Source organism: Pristiophorus japonicus, chromosome 1 (genome assembly GCF_044704955.1).
Source record: "Pristiophorus japonicus isolate sPriJap1 chromosome 1, sPriJap1.hap1, whole genome shotgun sequence".
NCBI classification, from domain to species: domain Eukaryota; kingdom Metazoa; phylum Chordata; class Chondrichthyes; family Pristiophoridae; genus Pristiophorus; species Pristiophorus japonicus.
This window is the reverse complement of record NC_091977.1, coordinates 81,570,726-81,596,526: the sequence shown is the minus strand read 5'-3', so window position 1 is coordinate 81,596,526 and position 25,801 is coordinate 81,570,726. Positions and strand designations below refer to the sequence as shown.

The 25,801-nt window shown below is 44.8% G+C and overlaps 1 protein-coding gene across 3 annotated transcripts in view; it reads right to left on the bottom strand.

Moving 5' to 3' along the window:
* Positions 1–25,801, bottom strand: part of rfx3 (regulatory factor X, 3 (influences HLA class II expression)) — a 576,400-nt gene that overhangs the window by 143,693 nt on the left and 406,906 nt on the right. For all 3 annotated transcript variants that reach the window (XM_070881253.1, XM_070881273.1, XM_070881264.1), the window contains one exon: positions 13,412–13,486. In XM_070881253.1, the coding sequence (XP_070737354.1) occupies positions 13,412–13,486 (75 nt within the window). The remainder of the gene's footprint in view (positions 1–13,411; positions 13,487–25,801) is intronic.

The following is a 25,801-nucleotide window of genomic DNA, read 5'->3' as shown; positions in this document are numbered from 1 at the left end:
CACCATGGTCAAGGTCACCTACGAGGGCACGGTGCACGAACTGCCATTCTGGATTGTCCCGGGCGATGGCCCCACACTGCTTGGAAGGAGCTGGCTGGAACTGGGATGACATCCGAGCGCTATCACATGTCGATGAGGCCTCATGTACCCAGGTTCTTAATAAACTTCCTTCCCTTTTTGAGCCAGGCATTGGAAACTTTCCCAGGGCGAAGGTGCGGATCCCACTTGGTCCCAGAGGCACGACCCATTCACCACAAGGCGCGAGTGGTACCTCACATGATGAGGGAGAGAGTGGAAATCGAGCTGGACAGGCTGCAACGCGAGGGCATCATCTCCCCAGTGGAATTCAGCGAGTGGGCCAGCCCAATTGTTCCAGTACTCAAAAGTGATGGCACGGTCAAGATTTGCGGTGATTATAAAGTAACTATTAATCGTTTCTCGCTACAGGACCAATACCCGCTGCCAAAGGCACGTTTACCAAGCTCGACCTGACTTTGGCCTACATGACGCAAGAGCTCGAGGAGTCTTCGAATGGCCTCACCTGCATCAACACGCACAAGGGGCTGTTCATCTACAACAGATGCCAGTTTGGAATTCGGTCGGCTGCAGCGATCTTCCAGAGAAACATGGAGAGCCTACTCAAGTCGGTACCATGCACGGTGGTTTTTCAGGACGACATATTGGTCACAGGTCGGGACACCGTCGAACACCTACAAAACCTGGAGGAGGTCCTCCAGCGACTGGATCGCGTAGGGCTGCGGCTGAAGAAGTCGAAATGCATCTTCATGGCAACAGAAGTGGAGTTTTTGGGGAGAAAGATCGCGGCGGACGGCATTCGGCCCACAGATGCCAAGACAGAGGCTATCAAGAACACGCCCAGGCCACAGAACGTCACGGAGCAGCGGTCATTCCTGGGACTCCTCAACTATTTTGTTAACTTCCTACTGGGGTTAAGCACCCTCTTAGAGCCCCTACATGTGTTATTGCGCAAAGGTGAGAACTGGGTATGGGTTAAAAAAACAAGTAATTGCTTTTGAGAAAGCCAGAAACATTTTATGCTCCAACAAGCAGCTTGTATTGTACAGCCCGTGTAAAAGACTCGTGCTAGCATTGATGCGTCGTCGTACGTCGTTGGGTGTGTATTACAACAAGCTAACGTCGCAGGGAAGTTGCAACCTGTCGCCTATGCTTCCAGGAGCTTGTCTAATGCCGAGAGGGCCTACAGCATGATTGAGAAAGAGCATTAGCGTGTGTGTTCGGGGTCAAGAAAATGCATCAGTACCTGTTTGGCCTCAAATTGGAGCTGGAAACCGATCACAAGCCCCTCATATCCCTGTTCGCTGAAAACAAGGGGATAAATACTAATGCCTCAGCCTGCATATAAAGGTGGGCACTCGCGCTATCAGCGTATAACTATACCATCCACCACAGGCCAGGCACCGAGAATGGTGCGGATGCTCTCAGTCGGCTACCATTGCCCACCACGAGGGTGGAAATGGCACAGCCTGCAAACTTGTTGATGGTGGTGCAGCCCGCAGACTTGTTGATGGTTATGGAAGTGTTTGAAAATGATAAATCACCTGTCACGGCCCGCCAGATTAGGACTTGGACCAGCCAAGATCCTCTGCTGTCCCTAGTAAAAAACTGTGTACTGCATGAGAGCTGGGGGCATCCCCGTTGAAATGCAAGAACCAATCAAGCCGTTCCAGCGGCGAAAGGATGAGCTGTCCATTCAGGCAGACTGCCTGTTGTGGGGTAACCGCGTAGTGCGACCAAAAAAAGGGCAGGGAGACGTTCATCTTGGATCTCCGCAGCACACACCGGGGTATAGTAATGATGAAAGCGACAGCCAGATCCCACGTGTGATAGCCTGGTATTGACTGTGACTTAGAGTCCTGTGTACGGCAATGCAGCGTGTGTGCTGAGTTGAGCAACGCACCCAAAGAGGCACCACTAAGTTTGTGGTCCTGGCCCTCCAGACCATGGTCGAGGATCCATGTCGACTATGCGGGCCCATTTCTCGGTAAAATGTTCCTGGTGGTGGTGGATGCTTTTTCAAAATGGATTGAATGTGAAATAATGTCGGGTAGCACCACCACCACTACCATTGAAAGCCTGAGGGTCATGTTTGCCACCCACGGCCTGCCTGACATACTGGTCAGTGACAACGGGCCATATTTCACCAGTGCCGAATTAAAAAAATTCATGACCTGCAATGGGATCAAACATGTCACCTCGGCTCCATTTAAACCAGCCTCCAATGGGCAGGCAGAGCGGGCAGTACAAACAATCAAACAGAGCCTCAAACGAGTCACAGAAAGCTTACTCCAAACCCGCCTGTCCCGTGTACTGCTCAGCTACCGCACGAGACCCCACTCGCTCACAGGGGTGCCCCCGGCTGAGCTACTCATGAAAAGGTCACTTAAAACCAGACTCTCGCTAGTTCACTCCAACCTGCATGATCAGATAGAGAGCAGGCGGCAGCAACAAAATGTATTGATGATCACGCCACTGTGTCACAGGAAATTGATCAGAATGACCCTGTGTATGTGCTAAACTATGGACATGGTCCCAAGTGGATCGGGGGCATGGTGATAGCTAAAGAAGGGAGTAGGGTGCTTGTAGTCAAACTAGACAATGGACAAATTTGCAGAAAGCACCTGGACCAAACGAGGCTGCGGTTCACAGATTGCCCTGAACAACCCACAGCAGACACCACCCTTTTCGAGCCCACAACACGCACCCAAAGGATCGACATCACGCCGGACCAGGAAATCGAACCCATCACGCCCAACAGCCCAGCAAGGCCAGGCTCACCCAGCAGCCCTGCAGGGCCAATAACACGCCAGCCCAGCGAGGGCACAGCCAACACACCAGAATAGACATTTGTACCGAGGCGGTCCACCAGGGAAAGAAAGGCTCCCGACCGCCTCACCTTGTAAATAGTTTTCACTTTGACTTTGGGGGTGGGGGGAGTGATGTTGTGTATCTGTCAAGCATGCACTCCCAACTCCCATGTTCCGCCACCAGGGAGCGCATCCCATGAAGTCCGAAGGGATCCCAGCATCCCTTGGGAGCACTGTATATAAGCTGGCCCCTAAGGTCTGTTACTCACTCTGGAGTGTCTTAATAAAGACTGAGGTCACTGTTACTTTAACCTCCCTGTGTGCAGTCTCATCTGTGTTAGGAACACAACACTAAGCTTAAATAAAGGAGACTACAAAGGTATGAGGGCAGAGTTGGCTAAAGTGGACTGGAAAAATAGATTAAAGTATGGGACGGTTGATGAGCACTGGCAGCCATTTAAGGAGATATTTCATAACTCACAATAAAAATATATATCCCAATGGATGTAAACGAGTGGGGTGGATAAGGGGGAACCAGTGGATGTGGTATATTTGGATTTCCAGAAGGCATTCGATTAGGTGCCACATAAGAGGTTACAGTCCTCGTACTGACCCCTGGGGAACACCACTGTATATCTTCCTCCAGTCCGAAAAAGAACCATTCACCATTACCCTCTGTTTCCTGTCATAGCCAATTTTGTGTCAATGGTGCCACAGTCCCTTTTATTCCATGGGCTTCAACTTTGCTCTTTATCAAACGCCTTTTGGAAGTCGAGATACACCACATCAATCACATTGTCCTCATCAAAAAACTCCATCAAGTTAGTTAAACACGATTTTCCTTTAGCAAATCCGTGCTGGCTTTCCTTAATTAATGCACACTTATTTAAGAATATAAGAAATAGGAGCAGGAGTAGGCCATTCAGTAAGATCATGGCTGATCTGATCTTGGCCTCAACTCCACTTCCCCGCCCGCTCCCCATAACCCTTGACTCATTTATCTATTGCCACCTTAAATATATTCAATGACCCAGCAGCCACAGCTCCCTGGGGTATAGAATTCCAAAGAATCACGACCCTCAGAGAGAAGAAATTCCTCCTCAATTCTGTCTTAAATGGGTGACCCCTTATTCTGAAACTATGACCCCTAGTTCTGGATGCCCCCATGAGGGGAAATATCCTCTCTGCATCTACCCTGTCAAGACCCCTCAGAATCTTATGTTCAATAAGATCACCTCTCATTCTTCTAAACTCCAAAGCGTGTCGGCCCAATCTGCTCAACCTTTCTTCATATGACAACCCCTTCATCTCAGGAATCAACCTCGGTGAATCTTCTCTGAACTGCCTCCAATGCAAGTATATTGATCCTTAAATAAGTAGACCAAAACTGTACGTGGTACTGCAGGTGTGGTCTTACCAATGCCCTGTAGAAACATAGAAACATAGAATATAGGTGCAGGAGTGGGCCATTCGGCCCTTCGAGCCTGCACCACCATTCAGTAAGATCATGGCTGATCATTCACCTCAGTACCCCTTTCCCGCTTTCTCTCCATACCCCTTGATCCCGTTAGCCATAAGGGCCATATCGAACTCCCTCTTGAATATATCCAATGGACTGGCATCAACGACTCTCTGCAGGGAATTCCACAGGTTAACAACTCTCTGAGTGAAGATGTCTTTCCTCATCTCAGTCCTAAATGACCTATCCCTTATCCTAAGATTGTGTCCCCTGGTTCTGGACTTCCCCAACATCGGGAACATTCTTCCCGCATCTAACCTGTACCGTCCCGTCAGAATCTTATACGTTTTTATGAGATCCCCTCTCATCCTTCTAAACTCCAGTGTATAAAGGCCCAGTCGATCCAGTCTCTCCCCGTATGTCAGTCCTGCCATCCGGGAATCAGTCTGGTGAACCTTTGCTGCACTCCCTCAACAGCAAGAACGTCCTTCCTCAGATTAGGAGACCAAAACTGAACACAATATTCCAGGTGAGGCCTCACCAAGGCCCTGTACAACTGCAGCAAGACCTCCCTGCTCTCATACTCAAATCCCCTAGCTATGAAGGCCAACATACCATTTGCCTCCTTCACCGCCTGCTATACCTGCATGCCAACTTTCAATGATTGATGTACCATGACACCCAGGTATCGTTGCACCTCCCCTTTTCCTAATCTGCCGCCATTCAGATATATTCTGCCTCCCTGTTTTTGCCCCCAAAATGGATAACCTCGCATTTATCCACATTATACTGCATCTGCCATGCACTTGCCCACTTACCTAACCTGTCCAAGTCACTCTGCAGCCTCTTAACATCCTCCTCACAGCTCACACCGCCACCCAGTTTAATGTCATCTGCAAACTTGGAGATATTACACTCAATTCCTTCATCGAAATCGTTAATGTATATTGTAAAGAGCTGGGGTCCCAGCACTGACCCCTGCGGCACTCCACGAGTCACTGCCTGCCATTCTGAAAAGGACCCGTTAATCCCGGCTCTCTGCTTCCTGTCTGCCAACCGGTTCTCCATCCACATCAGTACATTACCCCCCAATACCATGCGCTTTGATTTTGCACACCAATCTCTTGTGCGGGACCTTGTCAAAGGCCTTTTGAAAGTCCAAATACACCACATCCACTGGTTCTCCCTTGTCCACTCTACTAGTTACACCCTCAAAATATCCCAGAAGATTTGTCAAGCATGATTTCCCTTTCACAAATCCATGCTGACTTGGACCGATCCTGTCACTGCTTTCCAAATGCGCTGCTATTTCATCTTTAATAACTGATTCCAACATTTTCCCCACTACTGATGTCAGACTAACCGGTCTATAATTTCCCATTTTCTCTCTCCCTCCTTTTTGAAAAAGTGGTGTTATATTAGCTACCCTCCAGTCCATAGGAACTGATCCAGTGTCAATAGACTGTTGGAAAATGATCACCAATGCATCCACTATTTCTAGGGCCACCTCCTTAAGTGCTCTGGGATGCAGACAATCAGGCCCCGGGGATTTGTTGGCCTTCAATCACATCAATTTCCCCAACACAATTTCCCGCCTAATAAGGATATCCTTCAGTTCCTCCTTCCCACTAGATCCTCGGTCCCCTAGTACATTCGGAAGGTCATTTGTGTCTTCCTTCGTGAAGACAGAACCAAAGTATTTGTTCAATTGGTCTGCCATTTCTTTGTTCCCCATTATTAATTCACCTGAGTCCAACTGCAAGGGACCTACGTTTGTCTTCACAAATCTTTTTCTCTTCACATATCTATAGAAGCTTTTGCAGTCAGTTTTTATGTTCCCGGCAAGCTTCCTCTCGTACTCTATTTCCCCCCTCCTAATTAAACCCTTTGTCCTCCTCTGCTGAATTCTAAATTCCTCCCAGTCCTCAGGTTTGCTGCTTTTTCTGGCCAATTTATATGCCTCTTCCTTGGATCTAACACTATCCTCAATTTCCCTTGTTAGCCACGGTTGAGCCACGTTCCCCATTTTATTTTTACTCCAGACAGGGATGTTCAACTGTTGAAGTTCATCCATGTGATCTATAAATGTTTGCCATTGCCCATTCACCATCAACCCTTTAAGTATCATTTGCCAGTCTATTCTAGCCAATTCACACCTCATGCCGTTGAAGTTAGTTTTCCTTAAGTTTAGGACCTTAGTTTCTGAATTAACTGTGTCACTTTCCATCTTAATAAAGAATTCTACCATATTATGGTCACTCTTCCGCAAGGGGCCACGCACAACAAGATTGCCAATTAGTCCCTGCTCATTACACATCACCCAGTCTAGGATGGCCAGCTTTCTAGTTGGTTCCTCGACATATTGGTCAAGAAAACCATTCCTAATACACTCCAGGAAATCCTCCTCTACCGCATTGCTACCAGTTTGGTTAGCCCAATCTATATGTAAATTAAAGTCGCCCATGATAACTGCCGTACCTTTATTGCACACATCCCTTATTTCTTGTTTGATGCCGTCCCCAATCTCACTACTACTATTTGGTGGCCTGTACACAACTCCCACCCGCGTTTTCTGCCCTTTGGTATTCCGCAGCTCCACCCATACCGATTCCACATCATCCAAGCCAATGTCCTTCCTTACTATTGCATTAATTTCCTCTTTAACCAGCAATGCCACCCCGCCTCCTTTTCCTCTGTCTATCCTTCCTAAATGTTGAATACCCCTGGATGTTGAGTTCCCAGCCTTGGTCAACCTGGAGCCATGTCTCTGTGTTGCCAATTACATCATATCCATTAACTGCTATCTGCGCAGTTAAGTCATCCACCTAATTCCGAATATTCCTCGCATTGAGGCACAGAGCCTTCAGGCTTGTCTTTTTAACACACCTTGCCCCTTTCGAATTTTGCTGTAATGTGGCCCTTTTTGTTTTTTGCCTTGGGATTCCCTGCCCTCCACTTTTACTATTCTCCTTTCTATCGTTTGCCTCTGTCTCTCTTTTATTTCCCTCTGCCTCCCTGCATAGGTTCCCGTCCCCCTGTCATATTAGTTTAACTCCTCCCCAACAGCAATAGCGAACACTCCCCCGAGGACATTGGTTACGGTACTGGCCAGGTGCAGACCGTCCGGTTTGTACTGGTCCCACCTCCCCCAGAACCGGTTCCAATGCCCCAGGAATTAAATCCCTCCGTTCTGCTCCACTCCTCAAGCCACGTATTCATCTGAGCTATCCTGCAATTCTTACTCTGACTGTACAGTTGGAGCATGACTTCCCTGCTTTAATACTCCATCCCCCTTGCAATAAAGGCCAACATTCCATTTGTCTTCCTGATTACTTGCTGTACCTGCATGCTTACTTTTTGTGCTTCATGTACAAGAACCATCAGATCCCTCTGTACTGCTGCATTTTGTAATCTCTCCCCATTTAAATAGTAATTCGCTTTTTTATTTTTCGTACCAAAGTGGATAACCTCACATTTTCCCACATTATTCTCCATCTGCCAAATTTTTGCCCACTCACTGAGCCTATCTATTATCCCTTTGTCGATTCTTTATGGCCTCCTCACAACTTGCTTTCTCATCTATTTTTGTATCATCAGCAAATTTGGCTATGTTACATTCAGTCCCTTCATCCAACTCATTAATATAAATTGTAAATAGTTGAGGCCCCAGCACTGACCCCTGTGGCACCTCACTAGTTACAGTTTACCAACCTGAAAATGAACCATTTATCCCGATTCTGTTTTCTGTTAGTTAGCCAATCCTCTATCCACGCTAATATATTACCCCCAACCCTGTGAACTCTTATCTTGTGCAGTAACCTTTTATGTGGCACCTTATCGAATGATTTCTGGAAATCCAAAAGCACAACATCTACTGGTTTCCCTTTATCCACCCCTACTCGTTACATCCTCAACGAACTCCAGCAAATTTGTCAAACATGATTTCCCCTTCATAAAACCATGCTGACTCTGTTTGACTGCATTTTGATTTTCTAAATGTCCTGCTACTACTTCCTTAATGATGGTCTCCAGCATTTTCCCAATGACAGATATTAGGCTAACTGGTCTATAGTTTCCTGCTCTATGTCTCCCTCCTTTTTTAAATAGGGGTGTTACATTTGTGGTTTTCCAGTCCGCTGGGATCTCTCCAGAATCCAGGGAAGTTTGGTAGATTACCACCAAAGCATCCACTATCTCTGCAGCTACTACTTTTAAGACCCTAGGATGGAAGCCATCAGGTCCAGGGGACTTGTCCACCTTTAGTCCCATTAGTCTGCCTAGTACTTTATCTCTCGTGATAATGATTGTTTTAAGTCCCCCACATCTCCTTGATTATCAGTTATTGGGATGTTTTTAGTGTCTTCTATCGTGAAGACTGATACAAAATATTTGTTCAACATCTCCACCATTTCCCTGTTATCTATTATTAATTCCCCAGACTCATCCTCTAAGCGACCAATGTTTTCTTTAGCTACTCACTTCCTTTTTGCATACCTGGAGAAGCTCTTGCTGTCTGTTTTTATATTTCTTGCTAGTTTACTATCATATGCTATCTTCTCTACCTTCATCATTTTTTTAGTCGACCTTTGCCTGTTTCCAAAAATTTCCCAATCCTCTGACCTTCCACTGTTCTTTGCAACATTGTATGCCTTTGTTTTCAATTTGATACCATCCTTTACTTCCTTAGTTAGCCAGGGATGGTTCATCTTTCTCTTAGAGTCTTTATTTCTCACTGGAATATATCTTTGCTGAGAGTTATGAAATATTTCCTTAAATGTTTGGCACTTCTTTTCTACAGTCTTACCCTTTAATATATTTTCCCAGTCCACTTTAACCAACTCTGCTTTCATACCTTTGTAATTACCTTTATTTAAGTTTAGGACAATAGTTTGAGACCTAGCTTTCACACCCTCAAACTGAATTTGAAATTCTACAATGCTATGATCATCTTCCCAAGAGAATCCTTCACTAAGAGATCATTAATTAATCCAGACTCGTTACACTTTAATAGATCTAGAATAGTCGCCCTGGTTGGTTGCACAACATATTGTTCCAAGAGACCATCCTGCATACACTCTATGAACTCTTCCTCAGTTGCTGGGTTTATTCTTACACTCTTTTCTGGACAAGGGTGCAACATTTGCAATTCTCCAGTCCTTTAGCACTACCTCCATATCTAAGGAGGATTGGAAGATTGTGGCCAGTATCTCCACAATTTCCACCTTTACTTTCCTCAGCATCCGAGGATGCATCCTATCTGGTCCTGGTGACTTATCTACTTTCAGTACAGCCAGCCTTTCTAGTACCTCCTTATCAATTTTTATTCCATCCAGTATCTCAATCACCTCCTCTTTTACTATAACTTTGGCAGCATCTTCTTCCCTGGTAAAGACAGATGCAAAGTATGCATTTAGTATCTCAGCCATGCCCTCTGCCTTCATGCGTAGGTCTCCATTTGGTCCCTGATCGGCACCACCCTCCTTACTACCCAGTTATCGTTTATATGACTATAGAAGACTTTTGGATTCATTTTATGTTAGCTGCCAGTCTATTGTCATAATCTATTATTTCCGTTTTCACTTCTCCTCTGAACTTTCTATATTCAGCCTGGTTCTCATGTATTCTGAACCTGACATCTGCATCTCTATCTCTTTCGTGATCCAGGGAGCTCTTACTTTGGTTGCCATACTTTTCCTTCTCCTGCGAATGTACCTCGACTGCACCCAAACCAGCTCCTGTTTGATTGCAGTTTTGCCTACCAATCTTTGATTCCAATTTAACTGGGCCAGATCCATTCTGAACCCACTGAAATTGGTCTTCCTCTAACTAAGTATTTTTACTCTAGATTGCTCCCTGTCCTTTTCCATAGCTAATCTAAACCTTATGATACTATGATCATTGTTCCCTAAATGTTCCCCTACTGACGCTTGCTCCACTTGACCTACCTCATTCCCCAGTACCAGATCCAGCAATGCCTCCTTCCTTATTGGACCGGAAACGTACTGATCAAGAAAGTTCTCCTCATTACACTTCAGGAATTCTTCCCCCTCTCTGCCCTTTACACTATTACTAACCAAGTCTATATTAGGGTAGTTGAACTCCCCCATTATCACTATTCTATAGCTCTTGTATGTCTCTGTAATTTCTCTGCAAATTTGCTCTTCTATATCCTTCCCACAAGTTGACCTTTAGAATACATGTAGTAGTGTAATGGCACCTCTATTGTTTCTTAACTCTAACCAAATAGATTCTATCCTTGACCACTCCAGGATATCCTCTTTCTCCAGCACTATAATATTCTCCTGAATCAATACTGCCACTCCACCTCCTTTCTTTCCTTCCCCATATTTAGTACCCAATCATGCCCTTTTTTGAGACAGATCTTATTTATTGCCGCAACAATATATTCCCATGTGGCTATTTGCACCTGCAGCTCACCAACATTATTTACCACGCTTCGTGTATTTACACACATGCACTGTAAACCTATCTAAGACCATCTTGTATTCTCTCTTAGTGTGACCCCACCTAATGCAATGCTATTTTCTCACTCTAGTGCTATCTGTCTCTCCTAATCCTTGTTTCTCCTTTTTAAAGCCACATCCTGGTACCCATCCCACTGTCAAATTAGTTTAAACCTTCCCAACAACACTAGCAATCGACCCCCCCATGAAGTCATTGGTCCCGGCTCTGTTGAGGTGGAACCCGTTCAGTCTGTACAGGTCCCACCTCCTCCAGAACCAGTCCCAATCCCAATGTCCCAGGAAACTAAAGCCCTCCCTCCTGCACCATCTCTACAGCCACACATTCATCTGCTCTATCCTCCTGTTTTTATACTCACTAGCACATGGAAGCGGGAGTAATCCAGAGCTTACTACCTTTGTGGTCCTGCTTTTTAATCTCTTTCCTAGCTCCCTACAATCTGCTTGCAGGGCCTCATCCCCATTTCTACCTATGTCATTGATACCGATATGGACTATGACCTCTGGCTGTTCACCCTCCCCCCTCAGAATGTTCTGCAGCCGCTCAGCGACATCCTTGACCCTGGCACTAGGGAGGCAACATACTATCCTGGAATCAAGTCTGCAGCTGCAGAAATGCCTGTTTGTTCCCTTAACTAGCGAATCTCCTATCACTATAGCTTTCACAATCTTCCTCCACCTACCCCTGTACAGTTGAGCCACCCGTGGTGCTGTGGACTTGGCTCTGGCTGTGCTCCCCAGAGACACATCAGTACTGAATACTAGTTGGAGAATGAGATGTACTCAGGGGAGTCCTGCACTACCTGCCTGGTCCTCCTTGACTGTATGATTGTCACCCATTCCCTCTCTGAGTGATTTATAACTCTGTTATAACTAATACACACTTTAGTTTATTAGTTATAACAATTTTGGAGATGGAAAAAAGGCTGTTTGACTGGGCAAGTGGTTGGAGGGTGAAGGTCATTTGATGAAACCTCTGGGAATATGTCCAACAAGAGTTGATAACTCTAGTTAACTGCTGTCAATGGGCACCTCAACTGGGGCTACACAATTCAACACATGGACTGAGAACGGGAATAAAAAATAGCAGCGGTGCTAATTCCTGATGCATAAACACACATTGTATGCATACTAAGACAGGACACGATTGAGTTCATCAGTGATCCCTTCCATATTGAAACAATAAGCCTTGCTAACAAGTCTCAAATATGGAGGATGATGAATACTATGTGGGTGATTTACAAATAATCCAGTCAGGGATTCAGATAAGATCTCTATCTGCAAGAGTAAACTTGTATGGTTTATATTTGTCAGCTGAACCAGAGAATAGGTTACTGTCTTGAATTGACTGAGCAGCATCTGTTCATGTGTATAATACACTCAGTAGTGAACTTTCTTCACCAATCATTTTCATACTGTTCACTGCCCCAGCTCATTTACGCACTTGGGCTGAGAGTGTCCACCATCTATAGACCTGTAATCCAGTATCAGTCATAGAATTCAGCAGAGAGAGGGAGAGAGAGAGAGGAGAAAATTGAAAGGGGGAAAAACAAACCCGGTATAAGATAGACATATGGAGATGGAGGATGGGAGGAAAGCAAGGAGAGTGTTGGTGTAGTCATGTCTGGAGGAGACAAAGACATGAATAAGGGTCACAGTGGTTGAGTGTCTGAGGTTTCATATGGACACACCAGCTTAAGAAAATAAAATAGAATTCTAATTGATAATACTTGAGTGATGCATTATTATTTGTTCATGTTTTCTTTAATGATAATGGTATAAAAAAGGACAATTGTGCGACATCAAAAAATGTTTCTGCTGCAAACTGAGGCAAACAGATTGGGTGGAATTGGTATTAGCTCTACATGTTACAGTTTCTACTGATTATCTCTGCTCTAATTGAGAGTCATGGGCAACAAAATTTCTCAGGATACAATCCAAGTAGTTTCAATGGGCCCATCAGTGCCTTCGAATGCTAACTCCGCTGGAAGTTTCTGGGTTAGTGGGAGGGACACCTCCTCCCCTAGCTTGGTCATTTCCCCTATGGTCCCTGAGTAAAAGAAAAATGTTCTTCAGGAGTTCAGGCTGCTTCCTTGGTCTGCACCTCACCAATGGGGCCCACATCCATCCATGTGGAGGCCGGTATGCCTCACCACACTCTGTGTACTCCACGAATACACTAGGTCCGACTGAGCTCAGAGAGCCAGAACTCCCAGTGTAGGAAGGTCCCACCTCTGGCTCCAACCCGCTGATGTCATTTGCTTTCTAAGAAGTGGCCAGAAGTTCCACTCCTTATAAGAGAAATTGGAAACTGCTAAAAGTAGCAGAGGCACAATTAGGTCCCTGCCGTTTTTTTCCCAGGGGTGTCTTCCGGTCTCCCACCAGAGTTACGGTGGGAAACTGGCAAAAGCACTGACAATTTTTCACTCCACTTTATTCTCACACCACATCTCAACATGACCATTTGTTTACTCTGGTAAGGGGAAGGAAAGCAATACAAAATGTCAATATATTACACACGAAGTCAGGACAAACAAAATAAGCAGAAGTAGCAGAATTAATCAGAAAAAGACTTATTCAACAGATAAAAGATTAAAGTGGTTTTGAAGGAAGAGGCAACTTACATGGCTGTTGAGAAGAGTGCTTCTGTGAGCTGTCAAACCATCAGACTTTTGGAGTGTCTCAATCGCCATTTCAATCTGATGATAGATAGCATTAAAAAAGAGCTGAAGCCAAGACAGTAAAAGCAGATTTAATTGAACATAGAAATAAATTAAAGAATAAAATAGGCATAACAGGATTTTTTAATGAGTAAGTTCCAAATAACAACTTGATTATGTTGAGTACTCTAATTTTATACAATTTAAAAGAAAAGCACTTTCTAAAGTGCAATTTAATTTAATAAACTAAAGGAGAAGACTGCATATCATACTTCAGTGCTCTGTACTAGCTAGGCTGCACACTGAACTGTGTACCAACTGCAGATTATACAATTTATACCAGCTGTTACATTGCATGTATCAGGCCAGCTGTATGTCACACAGCATTTAACAGTTTTATGTTGTACTGCATACTGCACTGGAATACCAGTTGTGCATTGTACTGCATGTACCAGCACAACTACAATTATTTTGCAGGAAACAATTAAATCAAGTGCCCCACCAGCACAACTACATGCCACATGGTGTACCAGCTGTATGTTATACTTCAAAAATCAGCTGCATGTTATGCTATTTGTACCAGTTACACAATGTACTTCACATGCCGACTGTGTGCATCAATTGTATCCCACATTATGTATATGACCCAGGGCAATGAAAAGTTAAAAACCTTTTGAAAGTAAAGAGGATTAAAATGGAGACCTTGCGGGTGAATTATAAGGCAGTAATCCAGTCAGAGTTTCAACTCAGATCACAGATTGCAAGAGTAAATTTTTATGGTTTATGATTTCGATCAGAACCCTTGAATTCATTGAGCAGCATCTGTTTATGCTTAGAACACACATGTATCAGTGAATATTTTTCACTAGTAATTTTCATAGCGTTGCGATGATCTTTCTGTTTGATAATGGAATACATTTTAAATCCTGGAACAATATTGAACTTGTGACATATGGCCTGCAAGAATATTGGATTTTTGACAAAAAACTGTGAAGAATAATTAATTTGCGACGTAAGACTTGCAGCGTTACCAGGTTTATTTGTTATTAATTCAATGAATTACTGGGGGAATTTTATGCATTTATGGAATGTGGGCATCGCTGGCAAGGCCAGCATTCATTGCCTATCTTTACTTGCCCTCGAGAGGTGGTGTTGAGCTGCCTTCTTGAATTGCTGCAGTCCATGAGGTGAAGGTACTCTCAGTGCTGTTTGGAACTTCCAGGATTTTGACCCAGGGACGATGAAGGAACAGCTATCCAAATCCAAGTCAGGATGGTGTGTGACTTGGAGGGGAACTTGAGGTGATGGTATTCCCATTCGTCGGCTGCTTTTGTCCATCTAGGTGGTAAAGGTCATGGGTTTGGGAGGTGCTGCTGAAGAAGCCTTGGTGTGTTGCTGCAGTGCATCTTGTAGATGGTACACACTGCAGCCATGATGCGCTGGTGGTGCAGGGAATGAATGTTTAAGGTGGCGGATGGGGTGCCAATCAAGCGGGCAACTTTATCCTGCATGGCGTTGAACTTCTTGAGTGCTGTTGGAGCTGCATGCATACAGGCAAGTGGAGAGTATTTCATCACACTCTTGACTTGTGCCTTGTAGATGGGGGATAGGCTTTAGGGAGTCAAGAGATGAGACACTCACCACAGAATACCCAGCCTCTGACCTGCTCTTATAGCCACAGTATTTATGTGGCTAGTCCAGTTAAGTTTCTGGTCAATGGTAACCCCCAGGATGTTGATGGTGGGGACTTTGTCTATGGTAATGCCATTGAAGTCATGGGGCAGTGGTTCGACTCTCTCTTGTTGGAGATAGTCATTGCTTGCCAATTTTAATTGCCACTGATCAGCCCAAGGCTGAATGTCGTCTTGGTCTTGCTGCATGGATTGCTTCATTATCTGAACAGTTGCGAATGTAACTGAACATTGTGCAATCATCACCGAACATCCCCACTTCTGACCCTATGATGGTGGGAAGTTCATGAGATTACATAAAATCCACTTTGTTAAAAAATTAGATTTGAATTGGTTGAGATTTATGGGATTTTCTCCACGTACAGAGAATTATTGTCAGCAGCTATTATAACCTTTTCCTCACCAATCTTACATGGTGCTAAACTACACAAAGTAACCCACATTTAAGTGAATGAAATAACACCTTAAGAACAAAAAGTTAAGATTTCTTTTTTTTAAAATATGCATGTTTTAAAGAAGAACAAGTGAATAAAGAGGACATGACATAAACACTCAATTCTTAACAAATGAAAATAATGCACTTACTTGAATGTCACAAAAGGCACTTATTTAAGATAATAAGCTAACAAATAATATTATGAGTTGGGAATGAATTTTTCATTGGTTACAAATGCAACTAAGAATTTTTATGCTGAAATGTAAAAATAATAACAGGCTATTAATCCTTAAATTATCAAACACATTTTCTGTGCTAATTTGTTCATACAGCAAAGTAAGGGCTAATAAGGTTTTTGTGTAACACTTTTGTGCTGATCATTGCTAAAGAATGTAATATTTTTCCATCTTTGCCACCCACCACATCGAGAACTTGCAGGCCAGGCTAAATACAGGAGTGAAATTCCCTATAACCTGCCTTTGTTCCAAGCTCCGATCAGGGCTCTTTATTGTATGGATGTGAATTTTCTCCTTCCCGTACTACTTCTGTGAATGGGATTGCTGATTTAAAAGAGATTGCATTTATAGTGTACCTTTTACATTCTCAAAATGTTCCAATGCATTTCATATCAATGAAATACTTTTGAAGTACAGTTATTGTTAAGTAGATAAACATGGCAGGTACTCTTACTCTATTATTACCATCACGCCAAGGGACCAACCCTGGTTCAATGAGGAGTGCAGAAGAGTATGTCAGAAGCAGCATTAAGCGTAGCTAAAAATGAGATACCAATCTGGGGAAGCTGCAACACAGGACTACATGCATGTTAAGCAGCGGAAGCAGCATGCTATAAACAGAGCTAAGCGATCCCACAATCAACAGATCAGATCAAAGCTCTGCAGTTCTGCCACATTCAGTCGTGAATGGTGGTAAACAATTAAACAACTAACGGGAGGAGGAGGCTCCATGAACATCCCATCATGAATGATGGCAGAGCTCGGCATGCAAGCGTAAAAGACAAGGCTGAAGCGTTTGCAATCATCTTCAGCCAGAAGTGCCGAGTGGATGATCCATATCGGTCTCCTCCTGAAGTCCCTACCATCACAGATGCCAGTCATCAGCCAATTTGATTCACTCCATGTGGTATCGAGAAACAGCTGAGCTCACTGGATACAGTAAAGGCTATCCCGGCTGTCGTGCTGAAGACTGGTCATCATCATCATAGGCGGTCCCTCGAACGAGGATGACATGCTTCCACAAGAGTTCACAGATGTTTCAGTGAAGGACCCGATAGTCCAGTCCTGAATTCCAATTGAAGGGGTGGAAGATGCCTGAGCATGGACTTTTTTAACGTGTGGTGCCCGTTGCACATTAGCCACGATCTCTCGCCGCTCCTCCGCCACAACAACATTTGGCACACCTCCGCCACGATCTCTCACCGCTCCTCCGCGACGATCTCTCATCACTCCTCCGCCACAAACATTCGCTGCATCTCCGCCATGATCTCTCGTCGCTCCTCCTCCAACACAATGCCACTGACTCTCAGAGCTGAATTTTCCAGTTTCCGATCCGCTCAGGAGGGGGAAGGGGGTGGGGTGCCGTGAGACCATGGGAAACCTGGAAGTCCAGGATATGCCCGATCCACGACTCTGGGAAGGGGTGAGCTGATGGTGGGTGAGCTTGGGGAGCACCCCTGCTCCTCCCGACCCACAAGGATTACTCCCCGAAGCTGTGCTCACCTCGCCGGGATTCCCTTAGCTGCGCCTCTAGCCAAGTTGTTCCAGTACAGCTACAACATTGGCATCTACCAGACCTCGGTCCAAACATGGACGAAAGAGCTGAATTCCAGAGATGAGGTGAGAGTCACTCCCCTGGACTTCAAGGCAGCATTTGACCAAGTGTGGCATCAAGGAGCACTAATAAAACTGCAGTAAATGGGAATCAGGGGGAAACTCTCCACTGGCTGGAGTCATACCTAGTACAAAGGAAGATGGTTGTGGTTGTTGGAGGTCAATCATCCCAGCCCCAGGACATCACTGCTGGAGTTTCTCAGGGCAGTGTCCTAGGCCCAACCATCTTCAATTGCTTCATCAATGACCTTCCCTCCACGATAAGGTCAGAAGTGGGGATGTTTGCTGATGATTGAAAGGTGATCATTTCCATTCGCAATTCCTCAGAAAATGAAGCAGTCCATGCCTGTGTGCAGCAAGACCTGGATGAAATTCAGGCTTGGGCTGATAAGTGGCAAGTAACATTCGCGCCACACAAGTGCCAGGCAATGGCCATCTCCAACAAGCAAAAGTCTAACCACCTCCCTTTGATATTCAACGGCATTCCCTCACCATCAACATCCTGGGGGTTACCATTGACCAGAAACTTAACTGGAACAGCCACATAAATACTGTGGCTACAAGAGCAGGTCAGAGGCTGGGTATTCTGTGACAAGTCTCTCACCTCCTGACTCCCCAAAGACTTTCCATCGTCTACAAGGCACACGTCAGGAATGTGATGGAATGCTCTCCACTTGCCTGGATGAGTGCAGCTCCAATAACACTCAAGAAACTCGACACTATCAGGACAAAGCAGCCCGCTTGATTGGCACTCCATCTACCACCTTCAATATTCACTCCCTCTACCACCAGCGCACGTGGCTGCAGTGTGTACCGTCTACAAGATGCACTGGAGCCACGGCTTCTTCGGCAACACCTCCCAAACCCGCAAACTCTACCACCTAGAAGGACAAGGGCAGCAGGAGCATGGGAACATCTTCACCTGCAAGTTCCCCTCCAAGTTACACACCATCCTGACTTGGAAATATTCCTTCATCGTCGCCATTCCTTCATCGTCGCAGAGTCAAGTTCCTGAAACTCCCTTCCTAACAGCACTTTGGGAGCACCCAGGGCCGGTGCAACCAATAGGCGAACTAGGCGCTCGCCTAGGGTGACAAAATTTGGGGAGCGCCAAAAAATGGAGTTGATCAGATCTTTCGGAACAGTTTACTTTGTAGCTTCATGGGTTGTTGCGCCAAACAAACTCAGGGGAACAATTCATCTGAAACTAAACGGTTGCTTCCAACACAAGTTATATTTTTAAATTAACAATACAGAGCGTTGAGCTTTGAATGGTTAGCCGTATTAATGAGATTGTTTATTTTTATTGAGTGACTTGGTTGGTGGAGACAGCACCATTTTAATCTACAGTGCACATCCTAAATGGTTCTAGCCCCAGAGGAGCTGTTTAAGCTTGGCTGAAGTTTCACGGGCTAACGGGATTGTGCAGCCGCTGACGCAGCAGAGAGAATGCTGACTCGAGCAGACTATCTCACGTCCCTCCTCCTGCATCTCTTGATTTCCACGTAACACACCCATAATATCTGTCCTGTGGATGACACACAGAAGGAAAACCCTGCCCCGGAGTTGGTGCCTGCTGCTGCCTTTCAGGACCACCGACAATCCAGAAACAACAAAAAAACAATGCAGCTTCTTCTCATATGATATTGTTATTGATTTTTATCATTAAACCAATTACCTTTTCACAACGGCGGTCCCACATAACCAATGCCATTTTTGGACCATACTTTGATCGTGCATGAATCATGGCTCCTTTAATGCACAATCAAATGCAAAAACAAATCCCCATTTACACCAGATGCATTTCTCTAAATTCTCGAGATACACCACTGTTTAACCCTGATAAGAGTATCATTAAATTGCCCAAGAATGTTACGCTTGAATCAATATTACACTTGAATCCGGATTTCTATGCATGGCAGATAACATGGATTACTTCCAAATCTTGACTGAATTATCCATTATGTAACAGAATCTTAAGGAGATTTTTTTCTCACACAAAATCTCTCACACTTTTCAAACACTTGTTTTAAGTTAAGTTGACTATAATCCCTTCCCTGTGCGTTTAAATGGAGCAAGCAACTTGGGACAAGGAACTCACTGAAACAGGGGCAATGGGTTGACAGTATTCTGAAGTCAGATTATGAGTAATTATGGACAATATCTTGGGGACCATTCCCGAATGTCTCCAGCCATCCCAAGATGATTCTGTTATTTTACTTGCTGAGCTCTTCTATATGGTTTCTGAGCGCTAACTTTACTGGGTAATTCGGGCAGGTGTTTATCTGCGATCCAAAGCTGGGTTGTTTCCATTCCCTGCAGTTACTCTAGTTAAAAGGTAATTGTTTATATTGCATCACTTCTGGGGCTTTGTTTCACTCCTGTACTATTTCGTATTTCCCTTTCTTTCATAACATAAGAACAGAAGAACATAAGAATTAGGAACAGGAGTAGGCCATCTAGCCCCTCGAGTCTGCTCCGCCATTCAAAAAGATCATGGCTGATCTGGCCGTGGACTCAGCTCCACTTACCCGTCCGCTCCCCATAACCCTTAATTCCCTTATTGGTTAAAAATCTATCTATCTGTGATTTGAATACATTCAATGAGCTAGTCTCAACTGCTTCCTTGGGCAGCGAATTCCACAGATTCACAACCCTCTGGGAGAAGAAATTCCTTCTCAACTCGGTTTTAAATTGTCTCCCCCGTATTTTGAGGCTGTGCCCCCTAGTTCTAGTCTCCCCGACCAGTGGAAACAACCTCTCTGCCTCTATCTTGTCTATCCCTTTCATTATTTTAAATGTTTCTATAAGATCACCCCTCATCCTTCTGAACTCCAACGAGTAAAGACCCAGTCAACTCAATCTATCATCATAAGGTAACCCCCTCATCTCCGGAATCAGCCGAGTGAATCGTCTCTGTACCCCCTCCAAGTCTAGTATATCCTTCCTTAAGTAAGGTGGGAAACTTACATGTTTCAATAAGATCACCTCTCATTCTTCTGAACTCCAATGAGTATAGTCCCAACCTACTCAACCTATCTTCATGTTAATCCCCTAATCTCCGGAATCAACAAAGTGAACCTCCTCTGAACAGCCTCCAATGCAGGTATATCCTTTCTTAAATAGAGAGACCAAAACTGCATGCAGTACTCCAGGTGCGGCCTCACCAAATCCCTGTACAGTTGCAGCAGGACCTCCCTGCTTTTGTACTTCATCCCTCTCGCAATGAAGGCCAATATTCCAATCGCCTTCCTGATTACCTGCTGCACCTGCAAACTAACTTTTTGGGATTCATGCACAAGGACCCCCAGGTCCCTCTGCACCGCAGCATGTTGTAATTTCTTCCCATTCAAATAATATTCCCTTTTACTGTTTTTTTTTCCAAGGTGGATGACCTCACATTTTCCGACATTGTATTCCATCTGCCAAACCGTAGCCCATTTGCTTAACCTATCTAAATCTCTTTGCAGCCTCTCTGTGACCTCTACACAACCCGCTTTCCCACTAATCTTTGTGTCATCTGCAAATTTTGTTACACTACACTCTGTCCCCTCTTCCAGGTCATCTATGTATATTATAAACAGTTGTGGTCCCAGCACCGATCTCTGTGGCACACCACTAACCACCGATTTCTGTGGCACACCACTAACCACCGATTTCCAACCCGAAAAGGAACCATTTATCCCGACTCTCTGCTTTCTGTTAGCCAACAAATTCTCTATCCATGCTAATACATTTCCTCTGACTCCGCGTACCTTTATCTTCTGCAGTAACCTTTTGTGTGGCACCTTATCGAATGTCTTTTGGAAATCTAAATACACCACATCCATCGGTACACCTCTATCCACCATGCTCTTTATATCCGCAAAGATATAATGTTGGAATGATATGACAGGGAATAAAAAAATCACATGTTTGGAGGAATCATGTGATAGATTGGTAAAGCTGCGTCATGTACTTGAATTCCAAATGGTCTAATAGCGCCAGACACCTTATGCCTAGTAATCAGGGTATTCAGTGTAATGAGCCGCTTGCACTAGTTGTCTATGCTTTTATAGAGGAACTTTTGAAGAAAACACGTATAGCCCAAAACTCAAAAGCAAGCCATTAAAAGAGATACAACAGTGAGTGCACATTAAAACATATACACAAAAATAAAATGGAAAGAAAAAATACTTATTGCGATCCATTATTAAAATATCAAATGTCAAGCTACCCTGATTAATTTGGCCGAAAATGTACCTAACCCAGGAGCCCTTGTGAGATTGGGAATGCGGGGTTATGTTGAGTGGGGGAGAATAGGTTGGATGTAGAAGTTGGTGCACAACACAATTTGACATTTCTGTAAGAAAGTTCCCGTTGATGGTCTTTCACTCGGCTTGTCTCCGCCCATCTCTCCTTCTGATTCATAGAAACATAGAAAGTAGGTGCAGGAGTAGGCCATTCGGCCCTTTGAGCCTGCACCACCATTCAATATGATCATGGCTGATCATGCAACTTCAATACCCCATTCTTGCTCTCTCTTCATACCCAGCCGTAAGGGCCACATCCAACTCCCTTTTGAACTGGCCTCAACAACTTTCTGTGGTAGAGAATTCCACAGGTTCACAATTCTCTGAATGAAGAAGTTTCTCCTCATCTTGGTCCTAAATGGCTTACCCCTTATCCTTAGACTGTGACCCCTGGTTCTGGACTTCCCCAACATCGGGAACATTCTTCCTGCATCTAACCAGTCCAATCCTGTCAGAATTTTATATGTTTCTATGAGATCCCCTCTCATTCTTCTAAATTCCAGTGAATATAAGCCTAGTCGATCCAGTCTTTCTTTATATGTTAGTCCTGCCATTCCGGGAATCAGTCTGGTGAATCTTCGCTGCACTCCCTTAATAGCAAGAATGTCCTTCCTCAGATTAGGAGACCAAAGCTGCACACAATACTCAAGGTGTGGTCTCACCAAGGCCCTGTACAACAGCAGTAAAACTTCCCTGCTCCTATACTCAAATCCCCGCGCTATGAAGGCCAGCATGCCATTTGCCTTCTTCACTGCCTGCCTTATCTGCATGCCTACCTTCAATGAATGATGTACCATGACACCCCAGTCTCATTGCACCTCCCCTTTTACTAATCTGTCACCATTCAGATAATAATCTGCCTTCCTGTTTTTGCAACCAAAGCGGGTAACCTCACACTTATCCACATTATACTGCATCTGCCATGCATTTGCGCATTCACCTAACCTGTCCAAGTGCTCCTGCAGCCTCCTAGCATCCTCCTCGCAGCATGCACTGCCACCCAGCTTAGTGTCATCTGCAAACTTGGAGATATTACATTCAATTCCTTCGTCTAAATCATTAATGTATATTGTAAATAGCTGGGGTCGCAGCACTGAACCTTGTGGCACCCCACTAGTCACTGCCTGCCATTCTGAAAAGGACCCGTTTATTCCCACACTTTGCTTCCTGTCTGCCAACCAGTTCTCTATCCACGTCAATACATTACCCCTAATACCATGTCCCAGAATTTTGTCAAAAGCCTTTTGAAAGTCCAAATACACCACATCCACTGGTTCTCCCTTATCCACTCTACGAGTTACATCCTCAAAAAATTCTAGATGATTTGCCAAGCATGATTTCCCTTTCATAAATCCATGCTGACTTGGAACGATCCTGTCACTGCTTTCCAAATGCGCTGCTATTACATCTTTAATAATTGATTCCAACATTTTCCCCACTACCGATGTCAGGCTAACCAGTCTATAATTCCCTGTTTTCTCTCTCCCTCCTTTTTTAAAAAGTGGGGTTACATTAGCTATCCTCAGGCCCTGGGGATTTATCGGCCTTCAGTCCCTTCAATTTCCCTAGCACCATTTCCTGGCTAATAAGGATTTCCCTCAGTTCCCCCTTCTCGCTAGACCCTCGGTCCCCTAATATTTTCGGGAGGTTATTCGCGTCTTCCTTAGTGAAGACAGAACCAAAGTATTTGTTCAATTGGTCTGCCATTTCCTTGTTCCCCATTATGAATTTCCCTGATTCTGACTGCAAGGGACCTACATTCGTCTTCACTAATCTTTTTCTCTTCACATTTCTATAGAAGCTTTTGCAATCAGTTTTTATGTTCCCTGCAAGTTTCACTCATACTCTATTGTCCCCATTCTAATTAAACCGTTAGTCCTCCTCTGCTGAATTCTAAATTTCTCCCAGTCATTAGGTTTGCTGCTTTTTCTGGCCAATTTATATGCCTTTTCCTTAGATTTAACACTTTCCCTAATTTCCTTTGTTAGCCACGGTTGAGCCACCTTCTTTTTTTTATTCTTACGCCATACAGGGATGTACAATTGTTGTAGTTCATCCATGTGATCTTTAAATGTCTGCCATTGCCTATCCACCGTCAACCCTTTAAATATCATTCGCCAGTCTATCCTCGCCAATTCATGTCTCATACCGTCGAAGTTTCCTTTCTTTAAGTTCAGGACCCTAGTCTCTTCATCTTAACGAAGAATTCTACCATATTATGGTCACTCTTCCCCAAGGGGCCCCGCACGGCCAGATTGCTAATTAATCCTCTTTCGTTACACAAAACCCAGACTAGTATGGCCTGGTCTCTAGTTGGTTCCTCGACAGATTGGTCTAGAAAATCATTCCTTATACAGTCCAGGAAATCCTCCTCCAGTAGTGCTACCAGTTTGGTTAGCCCAATCAATATGCAGATTAAAGTCACCCATGATAACTGCTGTACCCTTATTGCACGCGTCCCTAATTTCCTGTTTGATGCCATCCCCAACCTCCCTACTACTGTTTGGTGGTCTGTACACAACTCCCACTAATGTTTTCTGCCCTTTGGAGTTTTGCAGCTCTACCCATATAGATCCCACATCATCCACGCTGATGTCCTTCTTTACTATTGCGCTAATCTCCTCTTTAACCAGTAACGCTACCCTACCTCCTTTTCCTTTCTGCCTGTCCTTCCTGAATATTGAATACCCCTGGATGTTGAGTTCCCAGCCTTGGTTATCTTGGAGCCATGTCTCCGTAATCCCAATTACATCATATTCATTACAGCTATCTGCGCAGTTAATTCATCCAACTTATTACGAATGCTCCTCGCATTGAGACATAGAGCCTTCAGGCTTGTTTTTAACACTCTTTGTCCTTTCGAATTATGTTGTAATGTGACCCTTTTTGATTTTTGCCCTTTATTTCTCTGCCCTCCACTCTTGCTTTTCTCCCTCCTTCCGCCCCCTTTTTCCTTCTCTCTGTCTCCTTGCATAAATTCCCATCCCCCTGCCTTTTTAGTTTAAACCCTCCCCAACTAGCGAACACTCCACATAGAACATCTGTTCCGGTCCTGCCCAGGTGCAGACCGTCTGGTTTGTACTAGTCCCATGTCTGCCAGAACCGGTTCCAATGTCCCAGGAATTTGAATCCCTCCCCCTTGCATCATTCCTCAAGCCACGTATTTAGCTGAGCTATCCTGCAATTCCTAATCTGACTAGCACGTGGCACTGGTAGCAATCCTGAGATTACTACCTGTGAGGTCCTACTTTTTAATTTAACACCTAGCTCCCTAAATTCAGCTTGTAGGAACTCATCCCGTTTTTTACCTATATTGTTGGTACCTATATGTACCACGACAGCTGGCTGATCATCCTCCCCCTCCAGAATGCGCTGGAGCTGCTCCGAGACATCCTTGACCCTTGCACCAGGGAGACAACATACATCCTGGAGTCTCGTTTGCGGCCGCAGAAACGCCTATCTATTCCTCTTACAATAGAATCCCCTATCACTATAGCTCTCCCACTCTTTTTCCTGCCCCCCTGTGCAGCAGAGCCACCCCTGGTACCATGGACTTGGCTGCTGCTGCCTTCCTCTGATGACTCATCTCCCCCAAAAGTACCCTACTTAATCCCCCTTTAGCAGGTTATTTAATTTTTGCCTTTCACGCATTATAATACAAATATGGAATGAGCTCAGCCAGTCGTCAACCTGCGGCTCTACCTTATAAAAAGCCATCGGAAAATACCTGCCCTTAAAATAAATAAATAAACAGGCACCCTGATGTGGCGGTGGCTGGGATCCCACTGGGTGTGGTTAGACAGGAGAGGGGACCCGGGGGGGGGGGGGGGGGGCGGCGGCGGCAACGCTCTCCAGGAATCACATCAGCCCAACTAGGTGAGCATCCCACCCAGATCCATCAGGGATCCGCCAAGCCCATGCGGCCCATCCCCCACCAGCGTCTCGCCACTGTCACCAGATTGCACTGCTTTTGGGCACACGATCGCATCCTTTGTAAACAGATCGCTCAGCAAAAAGCATTTCCCCCCACCTAGAACATGCTGTTTTGATGGCCCTGCGCACTGGAACCATTTGGTTTGGTCAGG